Source organism: Sus scrofa, chromosome 2 (genome assembly GCF_000003025.6).
Source record: "Sus scrofa isolate TJ Tabasco breed Duroc chromosome 2, Sscrofa11.1, whole genome shotgun sequence".
NCBI classification, from domain to species: Eukaryota; Metazoa; Chordata; class Mammalia; order Artiodactyla; family Suidae; genus Sus; species Sus scrofa.
In genome coordinates, this window is record NC_010444.4 from 107,929,165 (window position 1) to 107,954,985 (window position 25,821).

Consider the following 25,821-nt stretch of genomic DNA (forward strand, 5'->3'; position numbering starts at 1 on the left):
GAGGAACCAGGATTCCTGTATTCAAGTATTACCACAAAGCTACAGTTATCAAAACAATATGGTACTGGCACAAAAACAAAAATGTAGATTAATGTAACTGGATAGAAAACCCAGAAATAAACCCAAGCACCTATGATCAATGAATCTGTGACAGAGGAGGCAAGAACATACAGTTGAAGAAAGTCTCTTAAATAACTGGTGCTGGGAAAACTCGACAGCTGCATGTAAAAGGATTAAATTAGAACACTCTCTAGTACTACACACAAAAATAAACTCAAAATGCAATCAAACACCTAAATATAAGGCCAGATGCCATAAAACTCCTAAAGGGAAACATAGGCAGAACACTCCTTGACATAAATCACATCTTGTTTGATCCACCTCCTAGAATAAGGTCAATAAAAACAAAAAGAAACCAATGGGGCCTAATTAAACTCAAAAGCTTTTGCACAGCAAAGAAAACCGTTAAACAATCCACAGAATGGGAGAAAATTTTGGCAAACAATGCAACAGACAAAGGCCTAATCTTCCAAATTTTACAAACAACTCATTCGACTCAACAACAACAAAAAACAAACAACCCAATTGAAAAATGGGCAGAAGACCTAAATAGACATTTCTCCAAAGAAGACATACAGATGGCCAACAGGCACATGAAAAAAAATGTTCAGCATCACTAATTATTAGAGAAATGCAAATCAAAACTACCATGAGATACTATCTCACACCAGTCAGAATGGCCATTATTAATAGGTCAACAAATAACAAATGCTGGAGAGGGTATGGAGGAAAGGGAGCCCTCCTGCACTGCTGGTGAGGATATAAATTGGTACAATCACTATGAAAAATAGTATGGAGATCCTGCAGAAAACTAAATATAGAACCACTACATGACCCAGCAATCTCAGTCCTGGGCATATATCTGGGCAAAACATTCATTCAAAAAGGTTCATGCACAGCACAAAGAACTCTCATATTCATACACAGTATTCTATGATGTTCTATGTGGGAAGAATCTGAGCAAGAATGGATATGTGTGTATGTATGACTGGGTCACTTTGTTTTACAGCAGAACTTATCACAACCTTGTAAATTATACTTCAATAAAATTTTTTAAAAAGATACATGTACCTCCTGTGTTCATAACAGCACTATTCACAATAGCCAAGACATGGAAATGACCTAAATGTCCAATGACAGATGAATGGATTAAGAAGATGTGCTACATATACAATGGAATACTACTCAACCATTAAAAATGAAAAAATAATGCCAACTGCAGCAAAAAGGATGGAACTAGATATTCTCATACTAAATGAAATGTCAGAAAGATAAAGACAAATGCCATACAGTATCACATATTTGTGGAATCTAAAATATGGTACAAATGAACTACCTACAAAACAGAAACAGATCATGGCCATGGAGAGCAGACTTATGGTTGCCAGTGGGAAGGGAGTGGGATGGACAAGTAGTTTGGGTTTGGTGGATGCAAACTGTTACATTTGGAATAGATGGACAATGGGGTCCTACTGTATAGCAGGGAGAACTGTGTATGACTGGGTGACTTTGTTGTACAACAGAAATTGAAGAAACATTGTAAATCAACTATACTTTAATTAAAAAAAAAAAAGGATCCAGCATTGCCACAAGCTGTGACACAGGTTGCAGATGTGGCTTGGATCTGGGTGTTGCTGTGGCTGTGGTGTAGGTTGGCAGCTGCAGCTGTCATTCAACTCCTAGCCCACAAACTTCCATATGCTGCAGGTGTGGCCCTAAAAAGGAAACAAACAAGCAAACCAAAAATGCATCAGCCCCACTGGCTTCCCATCTCGGGTAGGAAACTGTGCACTTACTGTTTATTATGCTCCAGGTTCCATTAACAATCTATCCTTATTTGCTGGTTCATTGGCCACCATAAAAATATGTTCCAATTTTTCTCAGTTAAAAAAAGCTAATTTAAATCCCACATATTGATCTACCTATAGAATGATTTCTTTGATTGCCATTGGAGACATGCTTAAATTTTTCTACATTCTGGACTCCATTTATCATGTCTTTCAGTCTTCAATCCAGTATAATCTTGTTTCATTACCTCACCAATATTTTTAATCAACTTTTTGAGTCAGAGGTCTTAACAAAGTCATAATGTGGATTTGAAAGTTTTTGCATTTTAAGAGAGACAAGTACAGAGTGCATCATGCTAGCAAAATCAATTTGATTTTGTATATAATCCTTTAAAACATCAGATTCAGTTTCTTTGGTTAGTGTTGGTCTAGGTTAGTGACTTCTCAAACATGCAAGCAATGTAAATATAATTTCTGTGCTTATATGTATTGTGTTTCAGCTTACCAGATCACTTTTATAAACTTAAGAATATACTTCTTATCAAATAGTCTGTCTCTTCTAATTGAATATATTTTAATGCACATGTTATATGACTGAATGGGCTTTACATTAAGTATTATCTTTTTACACTATTATCTCCTAAATTATGTAAAGCAGCTCCCCCATTCACCTGTTTTGTATCAGTTTACCATTATTATTCATTTGAAATTCTCAAAATATATGTTAACATATGTATAGATCAAAAAAGAAAACAATTCAATTTAATGTAATATAGATTGCCATACCAAATATTCTCAAAATCACAAAGGTCACACCCAAGGCCAGAGAACGTTGTTTATCAGATACAATCCTGCAAGCAAATAGCAACAATATCATGAAAACTTCATTATTATTAGCTGTAAAGAATGTTTGCTAGGTTCAGCGGTAATTTTTTTCTTCCTGTGTATCAAATAGACTAAGAATCTTTAGTCAGTTGACAGAGTTCAATCTGGATGAATTAACTACAAACCTTCTCATTTCTCCATATCCTGTCCTTTGCCAACGAATTCCAAAGCTGCTTGCTCTTCACAGGGAGGAAGCATTATGGCCCAAATTTTCTGTCCCAGCCTTTGATGAAAAAACAGCACTACTTCTTATACATCTCATACTTCATTCTGTGGTGCACACGTACTGTTTCAATGTCTTCCTTTTGTCCCTGTGAGAGTCACTGTCTACTTTCCTCTACCTTGTTCTCTGTTTTGTGAGGCCAGTTGACCTAAATGGACTACATCAATAGGCTCCCTTGCTTCTGGCTTCCAATCGGATTCTGCAAATGGGGTGCTCCTGAGTGAGGAGGAAAGTGAGGTCAAAGTCTTCTTTCCCAGGCTCCCTCCCTTCAGAGTTACCCAAACTGACTGGGTCTTTAAGGCAAAGCAGTTCCCTCTCCAGGTCTCTCTCCTTTTATTCCTGTTTCCCTTTGGATGTGGGGTGGTAACAGACCTGAAGTACTGCACTATACTTTGGGATTCCTTATACCCTGTCCACATTTTAAATGATCACTTGATTCAGCCTTACCAGAACTGTCTTAATTTGAGGGTGCCATCTCTTTCCCGTTGTACCTCTGTTACCCTCACTATTCAAAAGTTAAAATCAATAAAAAATAACTTTCTAAAATATAAAGAATGAAGATTTCTGTATTTCATATTTTTAAAAAAGAAAAATAATGCACAACATCACATATTAGTGGTGTGGAAAATAAACTAAAATACAATAAAAATAACCTTTGAACATTTTAGAAAGTAAAAAAATAAATGCTATATTTTAAACACATATTTTAAATAAATTCTATGCTTACTCTTTATTTCCTTGTTCTGGAACTTTTATAATTAACAAGTGTGACCAATATATTCATCCAAAATGACTCAATTTATTAAAGTATAGCATATGTACAGTATTTTGTGACTATTTTGTAAAAAGTGAGATAATCTCGTCTGTATCAACCTGGTTAAAATATATATTCTTTCCTCAAATGTTTACTACTAGGAAAGTGAAAACAAATTTACCAATTCTTATATTTAATGATTTTTTTAAACAAAAAATAATTTAAACTTTATTATGAGCAAATTCAAAAAGACATGTAAAAGAAGCACCAAATTTTAGAACCATGTTTTAGGATAAAGTTTTTGGTATAAACTCGAAATTTGGGTCATATGCCTAACTATAATTGAGTGCTCTGCTTCATTTAGTATAAGCAGTTTTCTTACACATGGTATGATACTGGTATTCTCAAACATATGAAGAGCTGACACTATCTCACAAGTACAATTAAGAAATATTTATGTATGTTCAGTTTGATTATAACTTTTCTAACTAGTATACAAAAGAAGATAAAAGATTTAATGATTCTCAGGATTTTCCAAAATCAGTTAAATGAAGAGCAAAACAATATGTAATAGAAATGTATTAAAAAAAAAAAGTTCTAATGAAAAACATTATTATGTTTTAAGAATGAGGTGAAGTTTTTTTTGTTTTTGTTTTTTGCATTTTATCTAAGTAGTAAGGCTCTGACGAAATGGTGTAAGAATTTCACGGAATAAACAAAACATTTGTTAATACTCTTGCAAAATGTAAAAGGCAGCTTCCAAAATCTCCTATGACTTCTAAACTTATATTTTCAGTCCATATCTTAAGTTCCAGACTTAAATTCCTCCTTGCACACAAGTTGCTCTTCCTCTAGTGTTTCCTGTCACAAGAAGGGGAATCATCCCCTATGCAGTTTTCAAGCCCCAAACCTGGAAAAAGGCATCCTTGAAAGAGTAACCTTTTCCTTATTCACCAAAAACAATAAATAATAAAATATGTGATTTTTAAACATGACTTTGTTCATATCTCTCTAATTTTGTTCACCTCTAATTCCACTGGCCTCTTCCAAGCTTGTTTTTTTGTTTTTTGCCTGAAGAAAATAAAACAATTTCCTAACTTAACTCCCCAAAACAATCTTTATCCCTTCATTCTTCACATAGAGCCAAAGTGAGTTTTTAAGGTAAAATTCTAATGATTTCACTGCCCCACCAGGATCATTCAATGGCTTGCTCTGTCAGTCTTATTGCATGCCACCTCCCAGCTTTGCCTTTAACACTCTGTTTACAACACTGCTATAAAGCTATTTCTTGCACTCAGGGTCTTTGCAAAAGATACTGTTCCTACTGTGCAAAATTCTCATCCTCCATCTTTTAGGGCTTAGCTTAAATGTGATTTCTTCAAAGATACCCTCTCTCCATACGCAGACTAATTTAGACTGCTCCATAATTTTCTCTTCATATTTTTGTACATATTCTTTACAGTAAATTTTTTTTCACTTGAATATGTATTAGTGAAACTACTCTTTTTTGGCTGTCTATCTTGCCACACTCCAAGATCTATCAAGGCAGCAGGAATCCGGTCACTTCTGTTCTGCTTTTATTTCACCTTTTTTCCTTAAAATACTCATCTATTTTGTTGTTTATTTATTTATTTGTCTTTTTAGGGCCACATGTGTGGCCTATGGAAGAACCTGGGCTAGGGATTGAATTGGAGCTGTAGCTGCTGCCTATCTCACAGCTCACAGCAATGCTGGATCCTTAACCCACTGAGTGAGGCCAGCAATCAACCTATGTCCTTATGGATACTAGTTGGGTTCGTTACCACTGAGCCATGATGGGAATTCCCTGCTTTCTTGTTTACATTCAAAGTAACTCACAGGTGAGAATACATAAACATATTAAAATAAGGGGGGTTGGAAAAGAAAGATTTGAAGGACAAGTTTCTCTTAATGAGCACCTCGGTGAAGAGATAGAGAAAAATCATTATGCTTTTCTGTTTAGATTTATACCTCACATGGCTTCAAATTTCATCAAATTTCTCCAGAGGAAGAAGAAGGTTGTCATTCTTAGCCCCATGTGATTACCAAAACTCTGCCAGTTTGCTTACCCCCTAGTTGTCACCCTCTACCTAGACCTAGCCCACGTTGTCAGCATCTACCCCTCAGAAAGAATTGGCAGGTGGGGTTCACTTGAGATGCAGCAGGATTAGAATCTGGCATTGTCACTGCAGCTGCTTGGGTTGCTGCTATATGTGGGTTTGATTCCTGGCCCAGAAACTTGTACATGATGTGGGCATGGCCAAAAGAAAGAAAGAAATGGCAAGAATGTCAAGAACAGCTTTAAATCCCAATTTCTTCCCTGAAAGCTTCTGCTTTCTCTGAAATTTGAAATCCTTCTAGTCCTTCGCCACTTTTTAACTTTAAATATATGATTTTTATCATTTAACCCAGCTTCTCTAGTCATCCTCTATAGGACCACTGGCCTTCTACAAACTATTCCATCTTCCCCTACTCCTATGGTATTATCACTGGATAATGCTTTCACAGTTTGTGTCTTTGCTTTGACTTCTATTGTACTTCCTTAAAAAATTAAATTTTAGGAGCTCCCGTCGTGGCTCAGTGGTTAACTAATCTGACTAGGAACATGAGGTTGCGGGTTCAATCCCTGGCCTTGCTCAGTGGGTTAAGGATCCAGCGTTGCCGTGAGCTGTGGTGTGGGTCACAGACACGGCTCAGATCCCGCATTGTGGTGGCTCTGGTATAGGCCGGCGGCTACAGCTCCGATTCGACCCCTAGCCTGGGAACCTCCATATGCTGTGGGAGCAGCCCAAGAAATGGCAAAAAGATCAAAAAAAATTAAATTTTGAATTAACAAAGTAAAATTATATTCTTTGGAAAGTTATACAAAGAGCACATGCCGAGATGGGATTAAGATGGCATAACAGAAAGACTGGAGCTCAACTTCTCTCCTAAAAACAACAAAATTTACAAACAAATGCTAAGCAATCTTCAACCAAATGGACCGGAAATTCTCAAAAAGATATACTACTACAGAAGACAAAGAGGAAGCCACATCAAGAGGTAGGAGGGGCAATTGCATGATATAAGCAACCCATACCTCCAGGGTGGGAAGCCCCACAGACTGGAAACTAACTGGTTCACAGAGACTCACCTACAGGAGTGAGAGTTCTGAGCCCCACATCAAACTCCAACGTGTGGGAATCTAGCACTGGGAGAAAGAGCCCCTGGAGCATCTGGCATTGAAGGCCAGTGGGCTTGTGCACAGGAGCTCCACAGGACTGGGGGAAATGGAGACCTCATTCTTAAAAGGTGCACACAGACTTTCATGTGCACTGGGTCCCAGGGAAAAGCAAAGTCTCCATAGGAATCTGAGTCAAACCTGACTGCAGTTCTTGGAGGACATCCTGGGAAAACGGGTGAATGTGGCTTGTTGTGGCAGAAGGGCATTGAAGGCAAAGCTCTCAGTAATATTCAGCAGCTGCCTTTTTCTGGAGGTGGCCATTTTGGGAAAATCTGGCCCCACCCATCAGTGCTGAGAAGCCTCAGGGCAACAACAATCCAGGTGGGATCACAGCTCCGCCCATCAGTAAAAAGGCTGCTTAAAGACCACCCCCCCCAGGCATACAGACACCTCTAATCTCACCCAGAGACAAAGCCCCACCCACCAGAGGGATAGGAATCAGCTCCACCAACCAGTGGGCAGGCATCAGTCCCTCCCATCAGGAAGCCTACAGCAAGCCCTCATACTGACTTCAGCCACCTGGGGGGGGGGAAGAAAGACACCAGAAGTAAGAGAGGCTACAACTCTATTATCTATAAAAAGGTCACCACACCAAAAACTTATAAAAATGAAAAGATAGAGAACTATAACTCAGATGAGGGAGAAAGAAAACACCCCAGAAAAACAGCTAAGTGATCTGGAGATTCTAGCCTCCAGGAAAAAGACTTTAGACTGTTGACGCTGAAGATGATGCAAGACATTGGAAATAAACTGGAGGCAAAGATGGATAATTTACAGAAAACACTGAGCAAAGAGACAGAAGATATAAATCTGAAACAAGAAGAGATGCTGAACAATAACTGAAATAAAAAATTCACTAGAAGCAGCTAACAACAGAATACAGGAGGCAGAAGAATGAATAAGCAAGGTGGAGGACAGATTAGTGGAAATCATTGCTGTGGAACAGAAAAGAGAAAAAAGATTGAAAACAAATGAAGAGAGTCTCAGAGAACTCTGGGACGACGTTAAACACTCCACCATCCATATTATAGGGGTGCAAGAAGGAGAAGAGAGAGAGAAGGGGTCAGAAAAAAATATTCCAAGAGATAATAGCTAACATAATTCCAGAGCTAACATCATTCTCAATGGGGAAAAGCTGAAAGAATTCCCACTGAGATCAGGTACAAGACAAGGATGTCCATAGTTTTGGAAGTCCTAGCCACAGCAATTAGAGAAGTAAAAGAAATAAAAGGAATCCAAATTGGAAAGGAAGAAGTAAAACTATCCCTATGTGCAGATGACATGATACTATGCCTAGAGAATCCTAAACACTCTACCAGAAAACTGGGGTTAGAGTAAATTTGGCAAAGTCACAGGATACAAAATTAATACACAGAAATCGATAGCATTTCTATATACTAACAATGAAAGAGCAGAAATAGAAATTAGGGAAGCAATCCCGTTTACCATTGCATCCAAAAGAATAAAATACCTAGGAGTAAACCTACTAAAGAGATAAAAGACCTCTACTCTGAAAACTATAAGATGCTGATGAAAGAAATCAAAGATGACACAAATAGATGGAACAACATGCCATGCTCTTGGACTGGAAGAGTCAGTATTATTGAAATGACTATACTATGCCCAATGCAATCTATAGGTTCAATGCAATCCCTATCAAATCACCAAGGACATTTTTCACAAAACTCAAACAAAATATTTTAAAGTTTGTTTGCAAGCACAAAAGACCCAGAATAGCCAAAGACATCCTGAAAAAGAAACATGGAGCTGGAGGAATCAGGCTCCCGGACTTCAGACTATACTACAAAGCAAGAATCATCAAAACTATATGGTACTGGCACACAGACAGAAATATAGATCAGTGGAACAGGAGAGAAAGCCCAGAATTAAACCCACGCACCTACAGCCAACTCATCTATGACAAAGGAGGCAAGAATATACAATGGAGAAAAGACAGCTTGTTCAATAAGTGGTGCTGGGAAAACTGGACAGCCACATGGACAAGAATGAAATTAAAACACTCCCTAACACCATACACAAAAATAAACTCAAAATGGAGTAAAGACCTAGATATAAGACCAAATACCATAAAACTCTTAGAAGAAAACATAGGCCAAACACTCTCTGACAAAAACAACAGCAACACCTTCTCAGATTCACCTCTTAGAGTAATGACAGTAAAAACAACAATAAACAAATGGGACTTAATTAAACTTAAAAGTTTCTACACAGCAAAGGAAACCCTAAACAAAATAAAAAGACAACCCACAGAATGGGAGAAAATCTTTGCAAATGAATCGACTGACAAGAGATTAATCTCCAAAATTTATAAACACTTCCTGAAACTCAATACCAAAAAACAAACAACCCCATCAAAAAATGGGCAGAAGATCTAAACAGACAGTTCTCCAAAGAAGACATATGGATGGCCAAAAAAACATGAAAAGATGTTCAACATCACTCATTATTAGAGAAATGCAAATCAAAACCACTTTGAGGAGTTCCCGTCGTGGCGCAGTGGTTAACGAATCCGACTAGGAACCATGAGGTTGCGAGTTCAGTCCCTGCCCTTGCTCAGTGGGTTGACGATCCGGCGTTGCCATGAGCTGTGGTGTAGGTTGCAGACGCGGCTCGGATCCCGCATTGCTGTGGCTCTGGCATAGGCCAGCGGCTATAGCTCTGATTGGACCCCTAGTCTGGGAACCTCCATATGCCACGGGAGTGGCCCAAGAAATAGCAAAAAGACAAACAAACAAAACCAAACAAACAAAAAAAACACTTTGAGGTACAACCTTATACCAGCCAGAAAGGCCATCATCAAAAAGTCTATATACAATAAGTGCTGGAGAGGGTGTGGAGAAAAAGGAACCCTAGTACACTGTTGGTGGGATTGTAAATTGGTGCAATCACTGTAGAAAACAGTATGGAGATTCCTCAGAAAACTAAACATAGAACTACCATTTGATCCAGCAATCCCACCCCTGGGCATCTATCCAGAGAAACCACGACTTGCAAAGACATGTACTCCGATGTTCACTGCAGCACTATTTGCAATAGCCAAGTCATGTAAACAACCTAAATGTCCTTCAACAGAAGAGTGGATTAAGACGATGTGGTACATATACACGATGGAATATTACTCAGCCATTAAAAGGAACCAAATACTGGCATTTTTAGCAACATGGATGGACTTAGAAATTATCATGCTAAGTGAGGTCAGTGAGACAATGAGACACCAACATCAAATACTATCACTGATATGTGGAATCTGAAAAAAGGACAGACTGAACTTCTTTGCAGAACAGATACTGACTCACAGACTTTGAAAAACTTATGGTTTCCAAAGGAGACAGTTTGGGGGTGGGAGGATGCACTGGTTCTGTGGGATGGAAATCCTAAAAAATTGGATTGTGATGATCATTGTACAACTATGAATGTAATAAATTCACTGAGTAATAAAAAGAAAAAAAAGCACATGCTGGAGAGACTTGCTAATACCCCTGCTCTCATCTACCCCCATTTCTACCCACCCCTTTAAATTATCATTTTAATTACTTTCTTATATATAACTCCAATGTTTCTTTATGAAATTATAAGCGACTATAAATGCATACATACATACTCTCTTTCTTCAAAGAAAATAAATTATATCGACTATTCTGTACTTGATTTTTTTCATGTTACTCTCTCTATATATATATATATATATATACATACATTTTGTCTTTTAGGGCCGCAGTGGCAGCACATGGAGGTTCCCAGGCTAGGGGTTGAATTGGAGCTGTAGTCACCAGCCTATGCCAGAGCCACAGCAACATGGGATTTGAGCTGTGTCTGTAACCTACACCACAGCTCACAGCAACACCAGATCCTTAAACCACTGAGCGAGGCCAGGGATCAAACCTGAGTCCTCGTGGATGCTGGTTGGCTTCGTTAACCACTGAGCCATGATGGGAACTCCACAATATATTCTTAAGATCCCCTCCTATATTAGCATAGGACTCCTTCCCATTCATTTTTTCACTTGAATTATATAATATTGTGCAGAATTGCAATCTTCTATTCAACCTGGCTGCTGCTCCTTCACACTTAGTTTTTTCCTCATGTTTTTTCTTTCATACATACACTTAGTTTTTTCCTAATGTTTTTTGTTTCATATATGTATTACATATGCCATATGTGGTTGTATGTATAAAGATGTCTTTATAGATGGAAATACATTTTATGCCAGATATCTACCATAAGGGTTTCAAGAAGTACAAATGCTGACATAAAGAATAAACATATCTATAATATTTTTATGTATTAAAGATAATGTTTTTATCAGAATTGCACTATTTTGTTTTTTCAAGCAATATATGGAAGTACTTGTTTCTTCCTAGCCACATAAATAGATCTACTATCAAGATTTTACTCCTGTCAATGAGGTACATAAGAAATATTATCACATTAAAATTTTAATTTTTATGGCTGAACATTCTTTCATATTTGTATTTTGTTTTCACTGATGCTTTTCCACTATCCTGTTGGGTCATTAACCTTAGGAGAGTTTTACTCACTAGAGGAATTAATCTTTTTATGGATATAAGTTGCATATATCCATTATTGTTTGGCTGTGGCTTTATTATTTTTAATTTTATGGAGTAAATTTATCAGTCTTTTTCCTCAAAACTTCTGGATTCTTGAGTCATAGTTACAAATACCATCCTCTTTTATAAACAGTAATGAAATTAGCCAATTTTAAGCACTTTTATTAGTTAATTTTTTTACATTTAAATTTTTGTCCCATTTGAGTTTTTCCTCGTTTACCATAAAGGATCCAGATATATTTTTTCCCAAAGTCTAAGGCCCTTATACAAAAAACATTTTCTTGAAAGTCCATTTTTGATGTACTTACTAGGATTTCATTTTCATTACGTTAAATTCCTATATGAGCTGAGATCTATTTCTAGACTTAATGACAGGCTATTCCTAAGTTAATACTATTTTGCTTTAGTATTGAGACTTTATGGTGCCTTTTAGGTTATGAAGCTAAACCTCTGTTATTGTGCTTCTTTGTTTTAGATTTCCAAGCTACTCTTGTTTGTTATTTTTCCATAAAAACTTTAGAATCAGGTTTTATAGTTCAATAATTATATTGGCATTTTCTTTATAACATTAAAATTATGAATTAACTTACAGAGAACTGATACATTGATGGTGTTAACGTCTTCCTATTCAGTAACATAAGATAGATCCTTCCAAACTGTTCAAGTCAGTCTCTGGGCATTCAAATGTGTTTCATTTAATATTAAAATTATTTTTATGTTGAATTATTATTTCTTTTGAAATTCACAGGTAGTTGTAAAAAATAGTACAAAACATCCTGTGTAATTTCACCCAGCATCCCCCAAGGGTGAAATCTTATGTAACTATAATACAATATTAAAATCAGGAAACTGACATTGCCTCACTTTTATTAACCAGACTACAGACCTTAATATGTTTTCATTTTTCAGTTAATACAGGTTAAAAAAAATTTAACTGAATTTGTGTCTGAGTGTGTGTAGCTCAATGTGTGCTTTTTTTATATGCTGCTATTTTACTGAGTACTTACCTAAAATATTGGCTATTATTACCAATACAATGTAAAAATAACTGGTAATATTGCTTTTTATTATAAATGGGAAAGCAAATACTGGGGTTCAAATCTCACCAAAATGAAGGACCCCTATGTTTAACATCTTTCTTTCAATCAGGACCTCATGAAAGACTTAGAAAAAGGGCAATCTGAAAATTGATAAGGTCTTTTAAAAACTGAAACTTATCCTCAAATCAGCTAAATTTGTTTGGTTTACAAGAAACTGTTCCTATTCTAGCTTCTTGAATAAAGCTATTGTAAAATTTCTTTAAAGTTATTAATGTTCAGAGTCTCTATTGCTTTTGGTACACATGATTAAAAATAATTACAGTAATTATAAGAGACAGAGTAGTCAAGAGAAAAAATTAAATTTAAACAGTCTTTCAAAATTATCAGATGCCAGATATCTAACAAATTTTAAATTTAGGGGATTAATATATCAAAGAAAACATTACAAGAAAGAATATTATCAGAGAACTCAAATCTATTAAAAATAAATAAAATTATATAACAGAAAAATACACTAACTATAACTCATAGGTGAATTTAATGCTAATTATACATAGAGGAAAGTAGAATTAGTAAACTAGAGTACAGGTAACTGGAAAAGCAAGTGGAAGATTAATACATTAGAGTATAGACCAGTGAAAAAACTTTAGTCTAAAGCACAGAGCAAAAAAATAAATGAAAACAGAAAGTAAGAGAGTAAGACACAAGGATATAGGGAAAGGTTTACTATATGTATAACTATTATCCAAAAGGTGAATTGACAAAGAATGGAACAGAAGTAATATTTGAAGAATAGTTAAGAATTTTCTAAAACCAGTGAAAGATACTGTGATAATCACCTCAATGCAGCTATCATTGATTCCTTTTTCCCCCCAATATATGCATGTTGCTTCACACATCAAGAGGTGGAATCTAATCATTGACATATAAGTTTTTTGACAAAAAGAATGGAGAAGTGTGACATTCTTGGACTTCCAGCCTGAGTCAAATGAAGCCTTGCAGTCTATGCCTTATGGTTTATTCCTCTTAGAACACTAAAACTTGGAATTTTCCTTTTGGACCTCTTGCCCTTGTTAGCAGAAGTATAAGTTACATAAAGAAGCCACTATATCCAATCAAAAGCTCCAAATAAGCTCCTAGCAAAATTTAGCCTAAATTACCAGCCACCTAGCCCAGTCATGCTCAGATAACTCAAATATTATATGTCCTCTGACCACAAGCTCAAGAGAATATCCAAGCAAGAACTACCTTGTTGAACCCAGTCAACTCACAAAGCCATGAAAGATAAAGAAAAATTGTTAAGTGATTAAATTTGAGATTGTTTGTTACTGCTATGGGTGAATTCTCCTCCCTCCAAAATTTATATGCTGAAATTCCAACCTCTGGTACTTCAGAATGCTATCACATTATTGACACGGTTTTACAGAAGTAATTAAGTTAAAATGAGATCTAATTCAATACAACTGGTGTCCTTATAAGAAGAGAAAATACAAACAGAAACATTCAAAGAGTAAAGACAAGGTGAAGACTCAGGGAAAAAATAGTAATATGTAAAAGATCTGGAACAGACCTTATTTTCATAGTCCTCAGAAGTACCCAACTTTGCCAGATTTCTAGCCTTCAGAACTGTGAGAAAATAAATTTTCTGTTGTCTAAGCCCACCACCAGCCTTTTCATGGCAGCCTAGCAAAACAAACTATTACACTTACCACCCTAATAGATAACAGGAAAAGACAAGACTGTCTTTTAAAGTCTTAAGATATTTTTTAACGCAAGCAACAAAAAACACAAAAATCATATTAAGGAATGCCATAGTAAAACTGCTGACAGACAAAGACAAGAAAACTGTGTTAAAGGCATATAAAGAAAAAAAGTACATTTCATTCAAAGGAACTGTAATAAAATATTCTCTAGAAGTCAGGAAGACAGTTAAATATTTCTCTTTTAAGTACTAAAAGAAAATCACCACAACTTGGAATTCTATACAAAGAATAACTTTATAATAATGATGAACTAACGATATTTTTAAACAAATAAAAAGAACAAAGTTCATTTTCTGCTGACCTACTGGAGAAGAAATTTTTCTGGAAGAAGGAAAGAATCCCTGAAAAAAGCACAGAAATGCAGGGAAGAATGAAGAGATTCTGATAGTACAGTATTAAATATACAATAAATAAAAGTGCATCCTTTAGGATTTAAATTTTATGCACACCAAAATACATGACAATAACAAAAGGTTGGAAGAGAGTTAGTGGAGTTAGAGTATTCCCCACCCACTGAGCAAGGCCAGGGATCAAACCTGAATCCTCATGGATACTAGCTGGATTCCTTTCCTCTATGTAACAATTGGAACTCCTGAAAAGACAGTTTTTATTTATTTATTTTATTTTATTTTTTGTCTTTTTTGTCTTTATAGTACCGCTACCGCGGCATATGGAGATTCCCAGGCTAGGTTTCTATCAAAGCTACAGCTGCCGGCCTACCAGAGCCACAGCAATGCCAGGTCCAAGAAGCATGTGCAACCCATACCACAGCTCACGGCAATGCTGGATCCTTAACCTACTGAGTGAGGCCAGAGGACGAACCCAAAACCTCATGGTTCCTAGTCGGATTCGTTTCTGCTGCACCATGATGGGAACTCCAGGACAGCTTTTAAATAAATAGCGGTGAGTCAACATGTATCCACACAAAAAAAAGATGAGCCTGGGAGTTCTTGGTGTGGCACAGCAGGTTAAGATCTGGCATTTTCTCTGTAGCCCTGTGGGTGCAATCCCCAGCCTGATGCAGTGGGCTCAGGATCTGGTGCCAGGAACTTCCATTTGCTATGGATGTGGCCAAAAAAAAAAAAAAAGGATGAAGCTAGATCTTAAATTTATACAAAAGATATCATTCCCAATTGAATTGTTAATTTTATAATCTTTTATAAAAATAACATAAGAAATGCTCTCTTGTTTCTGATTACTAAAGATTTATTATTTAAGAAATTATTAAAAGTAAAAATTTATTCACTCAAAAGATGCCATTTTCAGAGTCAAAAGGCAAGTCATAAAGTTGAAGATATTTGTCACGAATATATATAACAGATGACTCCCTACATTTGGAGTGTACGAAGAATATATAAAGAACTCCTTCAGATCAATTATAAAAAAGACAGACAAGTCAACATAAAAATACAAAATAACTAAAAAGACATTTGACAAAACTGAATATATGCTATGACCCAGCAATTCTGTTGTTTACATATGTACTCAATAGAAATGCATTAATTCATATTTTCCAAAAGAAAAGTCATAGAAATGGTAATTATAATTAGCCCTAAAGTGGAAACAACATTAACTCCAGAATGAACAAATTTTAGTTCATTCATACAATGGACTACTATAAAACTATGGTGTACAATATGGTAACTATTACCCATATATGCCTACTTAAATGTAAGCAAATTCAAACTAAATAAAATGAATTAATTAGCCTCATTCACACTAACCACATTTCAAATGCACAATGGCACATGTGGCTAGAGGCTACATTGAACATCAGAGATATAGAACATTTCCATCATTTTAAAAAATCTGATTGGATAGCACTGCTACAGAGCAATGAAAATGAAATTCTGTTATATGCAACAATATGAGTGACTCTTAAAAGCACATTATTGAGTAACAATGCAGACACAAATGACTATGTGCTTATCCTACTGTGTATTCACAGAACAAATTAACCTATTCATTGTAGAAGTCAAGAGATTGGTAAATTTTTTTGTTTTTTTTTTTGTTTGTTTGTTTGTTTTAGGCCACACCTGCAGCATATGGAGGTTCCCAGGCTAGAAGTCCAATCAGAGCTACAGCTGCCGCCCTATGCCACAGCCACAGCAATGCAGGATCTGAGCCATCAGAGCCATCTGTGACCTACACCACAGCTCACGGCAATGCCAGATCCTTAACCCACTAAGCAAGGCCAGGGATCGAACTCGTGTCCTCATGGATGCTAGTAGGCTTTGTTAACCACTAAGCCATGACGGGAACTCTGAGAATGGTAATTTTTAGGGATGAGGGATTTACACAAGAAGGAAGGTGGAGGAGGGAGGGGCTTTGGGAATACTTAGAATTATCTGTTTCTTTAACTGGACTCTGGTTACATGGGTGTCTTCACTTTGTAAAAATCCATCAGTTTATAGTTTTAATTTTTTTCAACTCTTCCAAAAAACAGTTTCAATAAAACATCTATAAACAAAATATTCTTTGACACTCCATTTATTATCTGTTAGGCAGCCATCAAGCTTATCCTTCTTTTGATCTCTACACTGTTTTCTTTCCTCACTTTTGTTAGTTGTGTGATTTCTACTTTATAAAAGCATATTATATTTAATTCTATTCTGCCATGCTTATGCTCAGTTTAGTATTTATCTTAGTTCTAGCATAAATTAACTATACTGAGGTAAAGCTAGGTAGTTTAACATACTTGATGCTCACCACCATACCTTTTATCAAAATTTACCCAGTCATATCTTGGTTGGTTATAACCTGCCTTGCTGTCAGTTCTTAAGGAGTATCTCATAACATTTACTGGGTACTTCCATATCTAAACCATTTATAATTGTAGGGCAGTTTGTTGATGATCATATAATGAGCTCATGCTTTCTTTCCTAGAGGATTTTTCAAGTGTTTCTCCACTTTTCTGGAGGTGAAAGTTGCTGTTAAAAATATTTGATGCCAACCTTCCCTCCCCCCCTTTTTTTTGGTTGATAAAAATATTATTTCTTCATCTTTAAATCTCAATAATTTTACTACCGTAAGTCTCAATGCATCAATTTTCCTAGACATTTTATGTGCCATTACAATATGCAGATCCAAATCTTATTTTAATATTTATTATTTATCATGATTACTGTTTCAGTAAACTTTAACTATGGATTCAAATATTTATTGTTTGATTGGTTTGGTTTCTTCCTTGGAAACTCTAATTATGTACATGTTGGCTCTCCTTTTCCTATCTCCTATATTTGTCTCTTTTTTTCTAATACTTTTTTCCTACTTTTATTTTATATTCTCCATTTCTCCTCCACCTTCTATGCCACAAGCATGCTTTCTATGTTTTCTTTTCTTCCTTTTGTGCTTTATAATTTAGTTTTCATTTCTGAATTTTTTTCCCATTTCCTGAGTTTTGTCAGTTTTCATTCCATAGTCTCCTTCACCTAGCTATTTTTTCCTCCTGTCCTGTGGCAATGATTATTTTTTAGCTTAAACTTACATATAGTTACATTTATATTTTTATCTGGTTCATGGTAACATTTTTCTAGGAGTTTTCACTGTCCATAGTAATGCTTAATAATTTCCATTTCTTCCGCTGTAATTATTTGCTATGTGGGCAGAGCCTTTTCCTTTTCTACTTACTCATATTTGAATGAGATGTATTTTTCTAAACCAAGGGCAGAAAGTTATGGTAACAGAACATGTACCAGGTTTCCAAGCTTCAAAACGGAAGAGTTACCTTCTCCATTTATATAGAGGAGAAGTTAAATATAGTTCTATGTGTGGTTATACCTCTCTGCCTCTGAAAACCTGCTTCAAAAGAACTTCTACTGCCAGTTTTGGGATTCCAAGAACTCTTCACAATTCTTGTTTTACAAGTTTACATATTCATTGTAGAAGGTATATTTTGCTGGCACTTTTTGAGATCTGCCATCTCTGGACCTCCTAGACATTCTGCAAAGCTTTTGTCCAATTCTTTCCAAAATACTCTGCCTTGATTTATCTACCTGGATCCTGCTCCCAGAACTTCGATCTTAAGGTTAGAACCCTCACCTTCCATGCAGAAATATGCTGAAGATAATCTGAGTTCTGTCACTCCTGAGACCCTCTCCACATAGCCTGTTTTTGTTTGTATAATTTTCATGAATCTACAAGCTGGTTCCCTGTTCTACTTCAATTTTGGCAATATTTAGATACAATTACAACTTTGTCATTTTTTGTTGGTCTCAAAATTGTACTGAAACTATAGTATATGTGTGCAAGTGTGGGTGTGTGCATGCATGTGTTTTATTCTTCTTACTGCTCTGTATAGTTACCAGAGAAGTGAGAAGGTTCAGAACCAGACTTCTAGAAAATTACTATCATCTTTCTCATCTCTGCTGAGAATATTTGCTGGGATCTTTCACGTGAACTTTTAATAAGGAATGTTCAACACTGTACTGATTATTTTTTCAATATGAGCTTTCTTTTCTCCTCTAATTTCTTATCTCAGTTAATGGATTATCATTTATTGAGTTCCCCAGGCTGGATATTTGAACAATAGCCTAGATTTTTCTATATTTTATACCAGGGACATCAAATTAATAACCTTGCCCTTTTGTCCAAACTAATATTTTTCAATTATGTTTTATTCTATCTCTAGATAGAGAAATGCTCAAATGATCTCCTAAGTACTCTCCTTTGTTTCCAGTTTTCCCCTATTAGCTTCATCTTCCACACTATTTTCAATATTCTATCTAAAACACATATTTGATCACTTTCATCTGTGAGATTTACTTTTTTCAATGGCTTCCAGGGGTACACAGGATAATATTCTTCATGTTAACTTGGCAAAGAAATCTTGCCAAGACCAGGCCCTTACTGGGCTCAAATCCTCCTGTCCAATTTAGATCATGCTACTCCTGTCGTAACAAACGCCTCGCCAAGATATTTCACACATTTTTGCCTCTACTTTCCTTGCTCATTTTCCTATAAAGAACTTATCACCAGGGTACTTGCATTATGAGAAATCACTTATCTTCATGACTCAATTCAAGTACCACATTGTCTATAAGCATATAGACATAAAAATGATAAAAATGACCTAGATAAAAATGACCATTTTCTCCACTATTCCCAGGCCAGTCTGTAAGGGCTTTAATCAAGGCATTTCTAAGTATTCACTGACCTCCTTTTAGGTGTTTTTCTGCCCCTATTAAACTCTAAGCAACTTGAAGGTTAAGTGCATATCTTATTGGTCCTTGTAGTTTCAGTGCCAGATACAGGTGAATAAATAAAAAGCTGTTACACTATATTGATATGTCAAGTTTTGTCTCCCATCTAAACTGCAAGTTCATTGAAGGCAGAGGCAATATGTGCCCAATTCAGATTTTTTTTTGTATAAATTTATTCATGTTTTCTAGTCTGTTTTCCCAGGGGACACCAAATTGCTCCTTATGAACTGAAGGTTTACGTTAGCCTTTTGGAAAAAATAATTTTAAAATGAAGACCAATTACTCTACTACTATGATAAAAATAAATACTAAATATATTTCATACATTCAGGGAGGACAAATTAATAACAAATGTTGGTTTAATTTAGAAGAGTAATAAATTTATGTATTAAAATTCTAAAATTCATAAGTTATTATGTTCCTTTGTTGATGATACTATGTTTTCTAATAGTCAAACTGGCTAAAATAGAAATTAATAGTCAAAAAAATCTACAACCAATGAATCAACATTGTAATCACGTGTTATAATTATGATTTTTTCCTATATTTATGAATTTTCCAGGTGTGTTAAATTAAGTAAATAAATTTAATTTTAAACTAAACTGTTATCTATATACTTTATGCAAATTAATTAGTTAAAATGGAGAATTAAGCATATACACGAAATTTGAGAATAAAAAATTTTCCCCTCTAAAAGTTGCTACCTTGAAACAAAAGTTTAAATCGTTTACTACAATATTCTAAAGTTTCCTAAAATTGCATTTCATATGTATTAAATTAATAATGATTATGAATAATATATACACACCGAAGGATAGTCAGGATGCTTGGTACGTTAGCAAAAGCAGAAAAGAGAATCGTAGAAAAGACAAAAGCAAGGAACAAAGGTAACTTATAGCACTTTGAAGCACATGTCCCATGTCTAGCATCGATAAAATCACCTTCGTTATCTGAGGTTGTTAATCCTTCTTTAATGCAAGAACAATTGTAATAAGTCTATGAAAATGAAGATAGGAAACAATCTTTTAGAAATATAGTCATAAGGCAAAAACTCATAATTGTAAAATAAAAATTAATAACTTCAGAGAGACTAGGCAGTTTTATTAGTAAAAATTCTTATAGTAAATCTGCCATTCATAATTTACAATGAAATGCTAATGATAAACAAGCCCAGGGTATTTTACCTAACAAAGAATTGTGTACTTGCAAACATGATTATAATTACTTATAATTCCATTATAAGTAATTGTGTACTTGTATATATAATTATAACTACTTAAATTCCATTATTTTAAGAAATTTCACTAAAAATATTTACACTTAATGGCACAATATCTGTTGGATATATTTTACTGTTAGAAAATGCAATGAATAAAATGGAATTTTAGCTGGTATTTGAAATTTGGAGGGTTACCCAACTATGGACAGTTTTAGAACTATGCTAAAAAGACAAGGCTTTATTTTGTATATAATGATGACAGAGCTGTGATCTATTAAGCAGAATAGGTACAGTGTGCCTCGGGTACATGACACTTTCAGGACCACAAAATTAGGTTTCAATTTTAGTGTCTTTTTAAATCAGAGAAAAAAATTATAATAATGAATATATTATAATGAATCCAGCCTGGATCATATTTGTCTTTACACCAATGTAGTTATACATTAAGGTAATCGATTTCTTTCTTTCTGTCATTCTTTCACGCCTTCCTCCCTTTCTTCCTTCCATCTTTCTTCTAAAATGAAGGAAGGGGGTTACCAGGGTGAAAGTGCCTAAAGCCAATAATATCATAATGTCATCCCTAATGGAAACCAATGAAAACTCAGGGGTTTTGTTTCAGGATTGGTAATGTAAGGAAGATGAATAGGTAATATTTTCTAAGAAGGCTAAACAGAGTTGGAGATAGAGACAGAGAGCAATTCATTAATCTATTGAAAAGATTCTAAATTAAATAATAATTTAAAAATCTAGTAGAAATATTAAACTAGGTTACTAGCGAAGGAATACTAGGAAATAAAGATAGCTTAAACCTGAGTGATTCAGAAAATGATGGTCCAAAAAAATCACATCAGTGGTTTGCAAAAGCTGCTAAGTAGTTACTGGATATGTTAACAAAAGTAGAAATATTCAAATATCCAAATTTCAAATCATTCTACCATATTTTTTTATGATGCTCATGTGCCAAACATCATTCTAGGTATTGTGAAAACATAGTAAATAATACAATAGTAATCCTTGTCCTCATGTAGACAATTTTCTACTTTTGTGAGAAAGGCAATTAAAAAAAAAATTTACAATGGACCACATGATGACAAATACTATGGAGAACAAAAAATAAATTAAGGAAAAATACAAGGATTACAGGGGTGAATTTATTAGCATGATCAGGGAATGTCACAATGATGCAATGAGATTTGAGCAGAGATGTGAAGAAGGTAAGGGAATGAGTCATATGGTTATCTGAAAGAATTATATTTCAGGTTGGAAAAACAAAACAGAAATTGGGACTGGAGCTTGCTTGACAAGTTCAAAGAAAAGCAAGAAGAAAAATTTGGTGGAATGAGAGTAAACATGAAGGAAACGAAGAGAAATAAAATCAGAGTTATGTGAGAAGTATTTATATAGAAACTATAGGTAATTGGAAGAGGAATTTAAGAGGTTTGTTTTGTTTTTTGGTTTTTTTTGGTCTTTTTAGGGCCACACCCATGGCATATGGAGTTTCTCAGGCTAGGGGTCCAATCAGGGCTACAGCCACCGGCCTACACCAGAGCACAGCAATGCAGAATCTGAGCTGCGTGTGCAACCTATACCACAGCTCACGGCAACGCCGAATCCTTAACCCACTGAGAGAGGCCAAGGATCAAACATGCGTCCTCATGTATGCTAGTTGTGTTTGTTAACTGCTGAGCCATGATGGGAACTCCAAGAGCTTTGCTTTTTATTCATAATAATGTGAAAGCATTAGAGGGATACATGTATAAATGTCACATTTAAAAGATCATTTGGGTTGCTATATTGAGATTACTAAACTTTGAAAGCAAGGATAAAAGCAGAGAAAACAGTTAAAAAGCTACTGAACTAAGATTCAAGTCAATGGTGTTTAGGGCCAGGGTATCAGAGAAAAGGATGAAGACAGTCAGATCTAGCATTTATTTTGAAAGCAGATCTGAAGGGTTTGAAAGCAGATTTGAAGGGTCCTAGGGTAGGAATGGTTACCAGAAGGAGAAAGTAAAATTAGAAAAAAAAAAAAAAAAAAAAAAAGAATATGGACAGGAATCCCTGAAAGAAACTAAGACTTGCAGGTAAGGGAGATAGTCGGTTCATGGCTCAGAGAGGGAACCAACACAATAAACACAATGACTTCACTTTTCCCCAATCTTTATGACTTTCTACTGAGACTCTTTATTATCATAATCTAGTCAGAAGCCAGAAGGCAAAGGAACTCTCATCCTATAGTTTGGTCTCCTGGAACAATTAGGAAGGTAGAGAAGGTAAAAAGTGGATCTGGAGGGCAGACAAAAAATATCCAGTACAACAAATAACTGCAGACCATAGAACCTAAGCTGACTAGGGGAAAAGTGAAAATATGAAGAAAGTTTAGTAAACAGATGGCAGAAGCACAAGATATTAGGCTCTGGAAGGGCAGAAGAACTGAAGAGTTTTTTTGGTTTTTTGCCTTTTTGCTATTTCTTTGGGCTGCTCCCGCGGCATATGGAGGTTCCCAGGCTAGGGGTCGAATCGGACCTGTAGCCACTGGCCTACGCCAGAGCCACAGCAACGCAGGATCCGAGCCGCGTCTGCAACCTACACCACAGCTCATGGCAACGCCGGATCGTTAACCCACTGAGCAAGGGCAGGGACCGAACCCGCAACCTCATGGTTCCTAGTCGGATTCGTTAACCACTGCGCCACGACAGGAACTCCAGAACTGAAGAGTTATATCCAGAGATATAACTAAAATGGCAGAAGTTATATATTACAATGAAATAGTAAAACATATTCAATTCTTAAGATACAAAGAGGAGACATCTAAGTCTACCCTATCAATAATTACAATAAATTTCAGTAGTCTAAAAACTCCAAGAAAAAGACAGACCTTAACAGAATTGAAGAAAAAAGCAAAAGTGTATTACGTACTGGCTACAGGAGACACTTTAAACATTCAGACGCAAACAGTTGGAAAATAAAATGACAGAAGTAAGATACACCATGGAAACAGCAAGAGTGCCTAGACTGACTATTTAATACATAAAATAGACTTCAGAAAGAGAATATTACCAGAGATGGAAAGGGATATTTTGTAAAGATAATAGAAACAACTCATCAAGAAACTATGACAAGTAATGTGTATGCACATTATAAGAAGTGTGAAACTACATGAAGCCAAAATAAAGAGAGAAATAGATGTATAATTATGCTAGGATATATTTTTCAGATAAAATGTTCAGGATTTAATGTATCATTATAAGGTATGCAAAATGACAAGAATAATTGGTTTAAGATTAGGAGAAAAACAAATATAAGTGGACTACTAGATAATAGACATAATAGCAAGAACTTTAAAATAGTTACGATTAATTTTTCTAGAAAATAGAGGGTAAATGTATAAAACATCATAAATGATGTAGAATTTCACTAGGAATTTGGATTCTACAAAACCTAAGTGTTAGAACTGAAAAATACAATGAGTTAATGGGTTTAACAGCAAACAGACACAGCAGAATAGAGAAATAGTAACTGGAAGACAGGTCAATAGACAACAGCTACATTTAAACAAACAGATAAAAGCAGATTGAAAAAACAGGAATTCCTATCATGGCGCAGCAGAAATGAATCTGACTTGGATCCATGAGGACAAAGGTTCGATCCTCGGCCTCACTCAGTGGGTTAAGGATCTGGCGTTGCTGTGACCTGTGGCATAGGTCGCAGATATGGCTCGGATTCTGTGTTGCTGTGGCTGTAGTGTAGGCCGATGGCTACAGCTCTGATTTGAGCCCTAGCCTGGGAACCTCCATGTGCCGTGGGTGCAGCCCTAAAAAGTAAAACAAACAAACAAAAAAATATAGAAAAAAAGAGTACGGAACACAGTAGAAAGGTCAATTTGTGGCCTGTTAGGCAGAATTCTAAGCTGGCACCAAAGATTCCTACCTCACCCCACCCCCCATTTATAAACCTGCCAAATCTCTAGATTAATGTGAATTGATGGATTTTAATCCCCTTACTAAATTATGTTATATGGCATAGCTGACCCTAAGAAAGAGAGGGTAAATTTCACCTAGTTAGGTAATATATAAAAGAAACTGGGCTTTTCCTGAAGTCAGAGATTCAAAGCATGTGGCATAAGGGAGATTCTGTTGCTAGGTTTGAAGATGGAAGGAGTCATGTATAAAGAATGGGGGTATCCTCTAAGAGCTAAAATTGGCCCTCAGCAGACAGCTAGCAAGGAAATAGGGGCTTCATTTTTATAGCCCAAAGCAACTGAATTTGGCCCATAATCTGTAAGAGCTTGGAAGCAGATTTTTTTCCCAGAGCCTCCAGAAAGAAATTGTAGTTCAGCCAATACACTGATTTCAGTCTGTGAGTCTGAGCAAAAAACCCAGTAATGCCATATCTGGACTTCTGATCTGAGAGCTAATAAGTGGGTATTATTTAAACACACTAAGGCTATAATAATTTGCTACGCAGCAACAGTAAACTCATAGATAGTGCTTCCCCACATACCCCTGCAAAAGAGGAGAGCGTGAGGGGTAAATAATAGATGAGAATTTTTCAACTGATAAGACATAAATCCATGGACTAAAAATGTTCTGTGAAACCCTAGCAAAATAAATAGAATGAAAACCATATCTAGAAACATCAAAGTAAAACTGAAAAGCAGAAACAAAGAGAAAACCCTAAAAGCAGCTAAGCAGCCAGAGACATAAAGACAATGTAATGGCATGTTTCAAATGCTGAGGCAGAGTTAGTGGGTGGGAATCATTACCAATACGGAATTCCACACCGAGTGAAAACAATTGTTATTTTCAGAGATGAAAATGAAATATGATTCCTCAGAAAAAAAGAAAATAATCTCAAATGAAAACATGAAAATGCAATGAAATGGGTAAACAAGTGCATACTGACTGTACAAAACATTGATAGTGGAGTTCCTGTTGTGGCGCAGTGGTTAACCAATCTGACTAGGAACCATGAGGTTGCGGGTTCGGTCCCTGCCCTTGCTCAGTGGGTTAACGATCCGGAGTTGCCGTGAGCTGTGGCGTAGGTCGCAGACTCGGCTCGG

The 25,821-nt window shown here is 35.7% G+C and overlaps 1 protein-coding gene across 1 annotated transcript in view; it reads right to left on the reverse strand.

The window, feature by feature from the left end:
* The window catches only part of SLCO6A1 (solute carrier organic anion transporter family member 6A1), a 97,158-nt gene that overhangs the window by 8,647 nt on the left and 62,690 nt on the right, over window positions 1-25,821 (reverse strand). The window contains exons 10-11 of the mRNA XM_021085154.1: window positions 20,352-20,539; window positions 2,634-2,698 (exon numbers count right to left, since the gene is read on the reverse strand). Coding sequence (XP_020940813.1) covers window positions 2,634-2,698; window positions 20,352-20,539 — 253 coding nt within the window. The remainder of the gene's footprint in view (window positions 1-2,633; window positions 2,699-20,351; window positions 20,540-25,821) is intronic.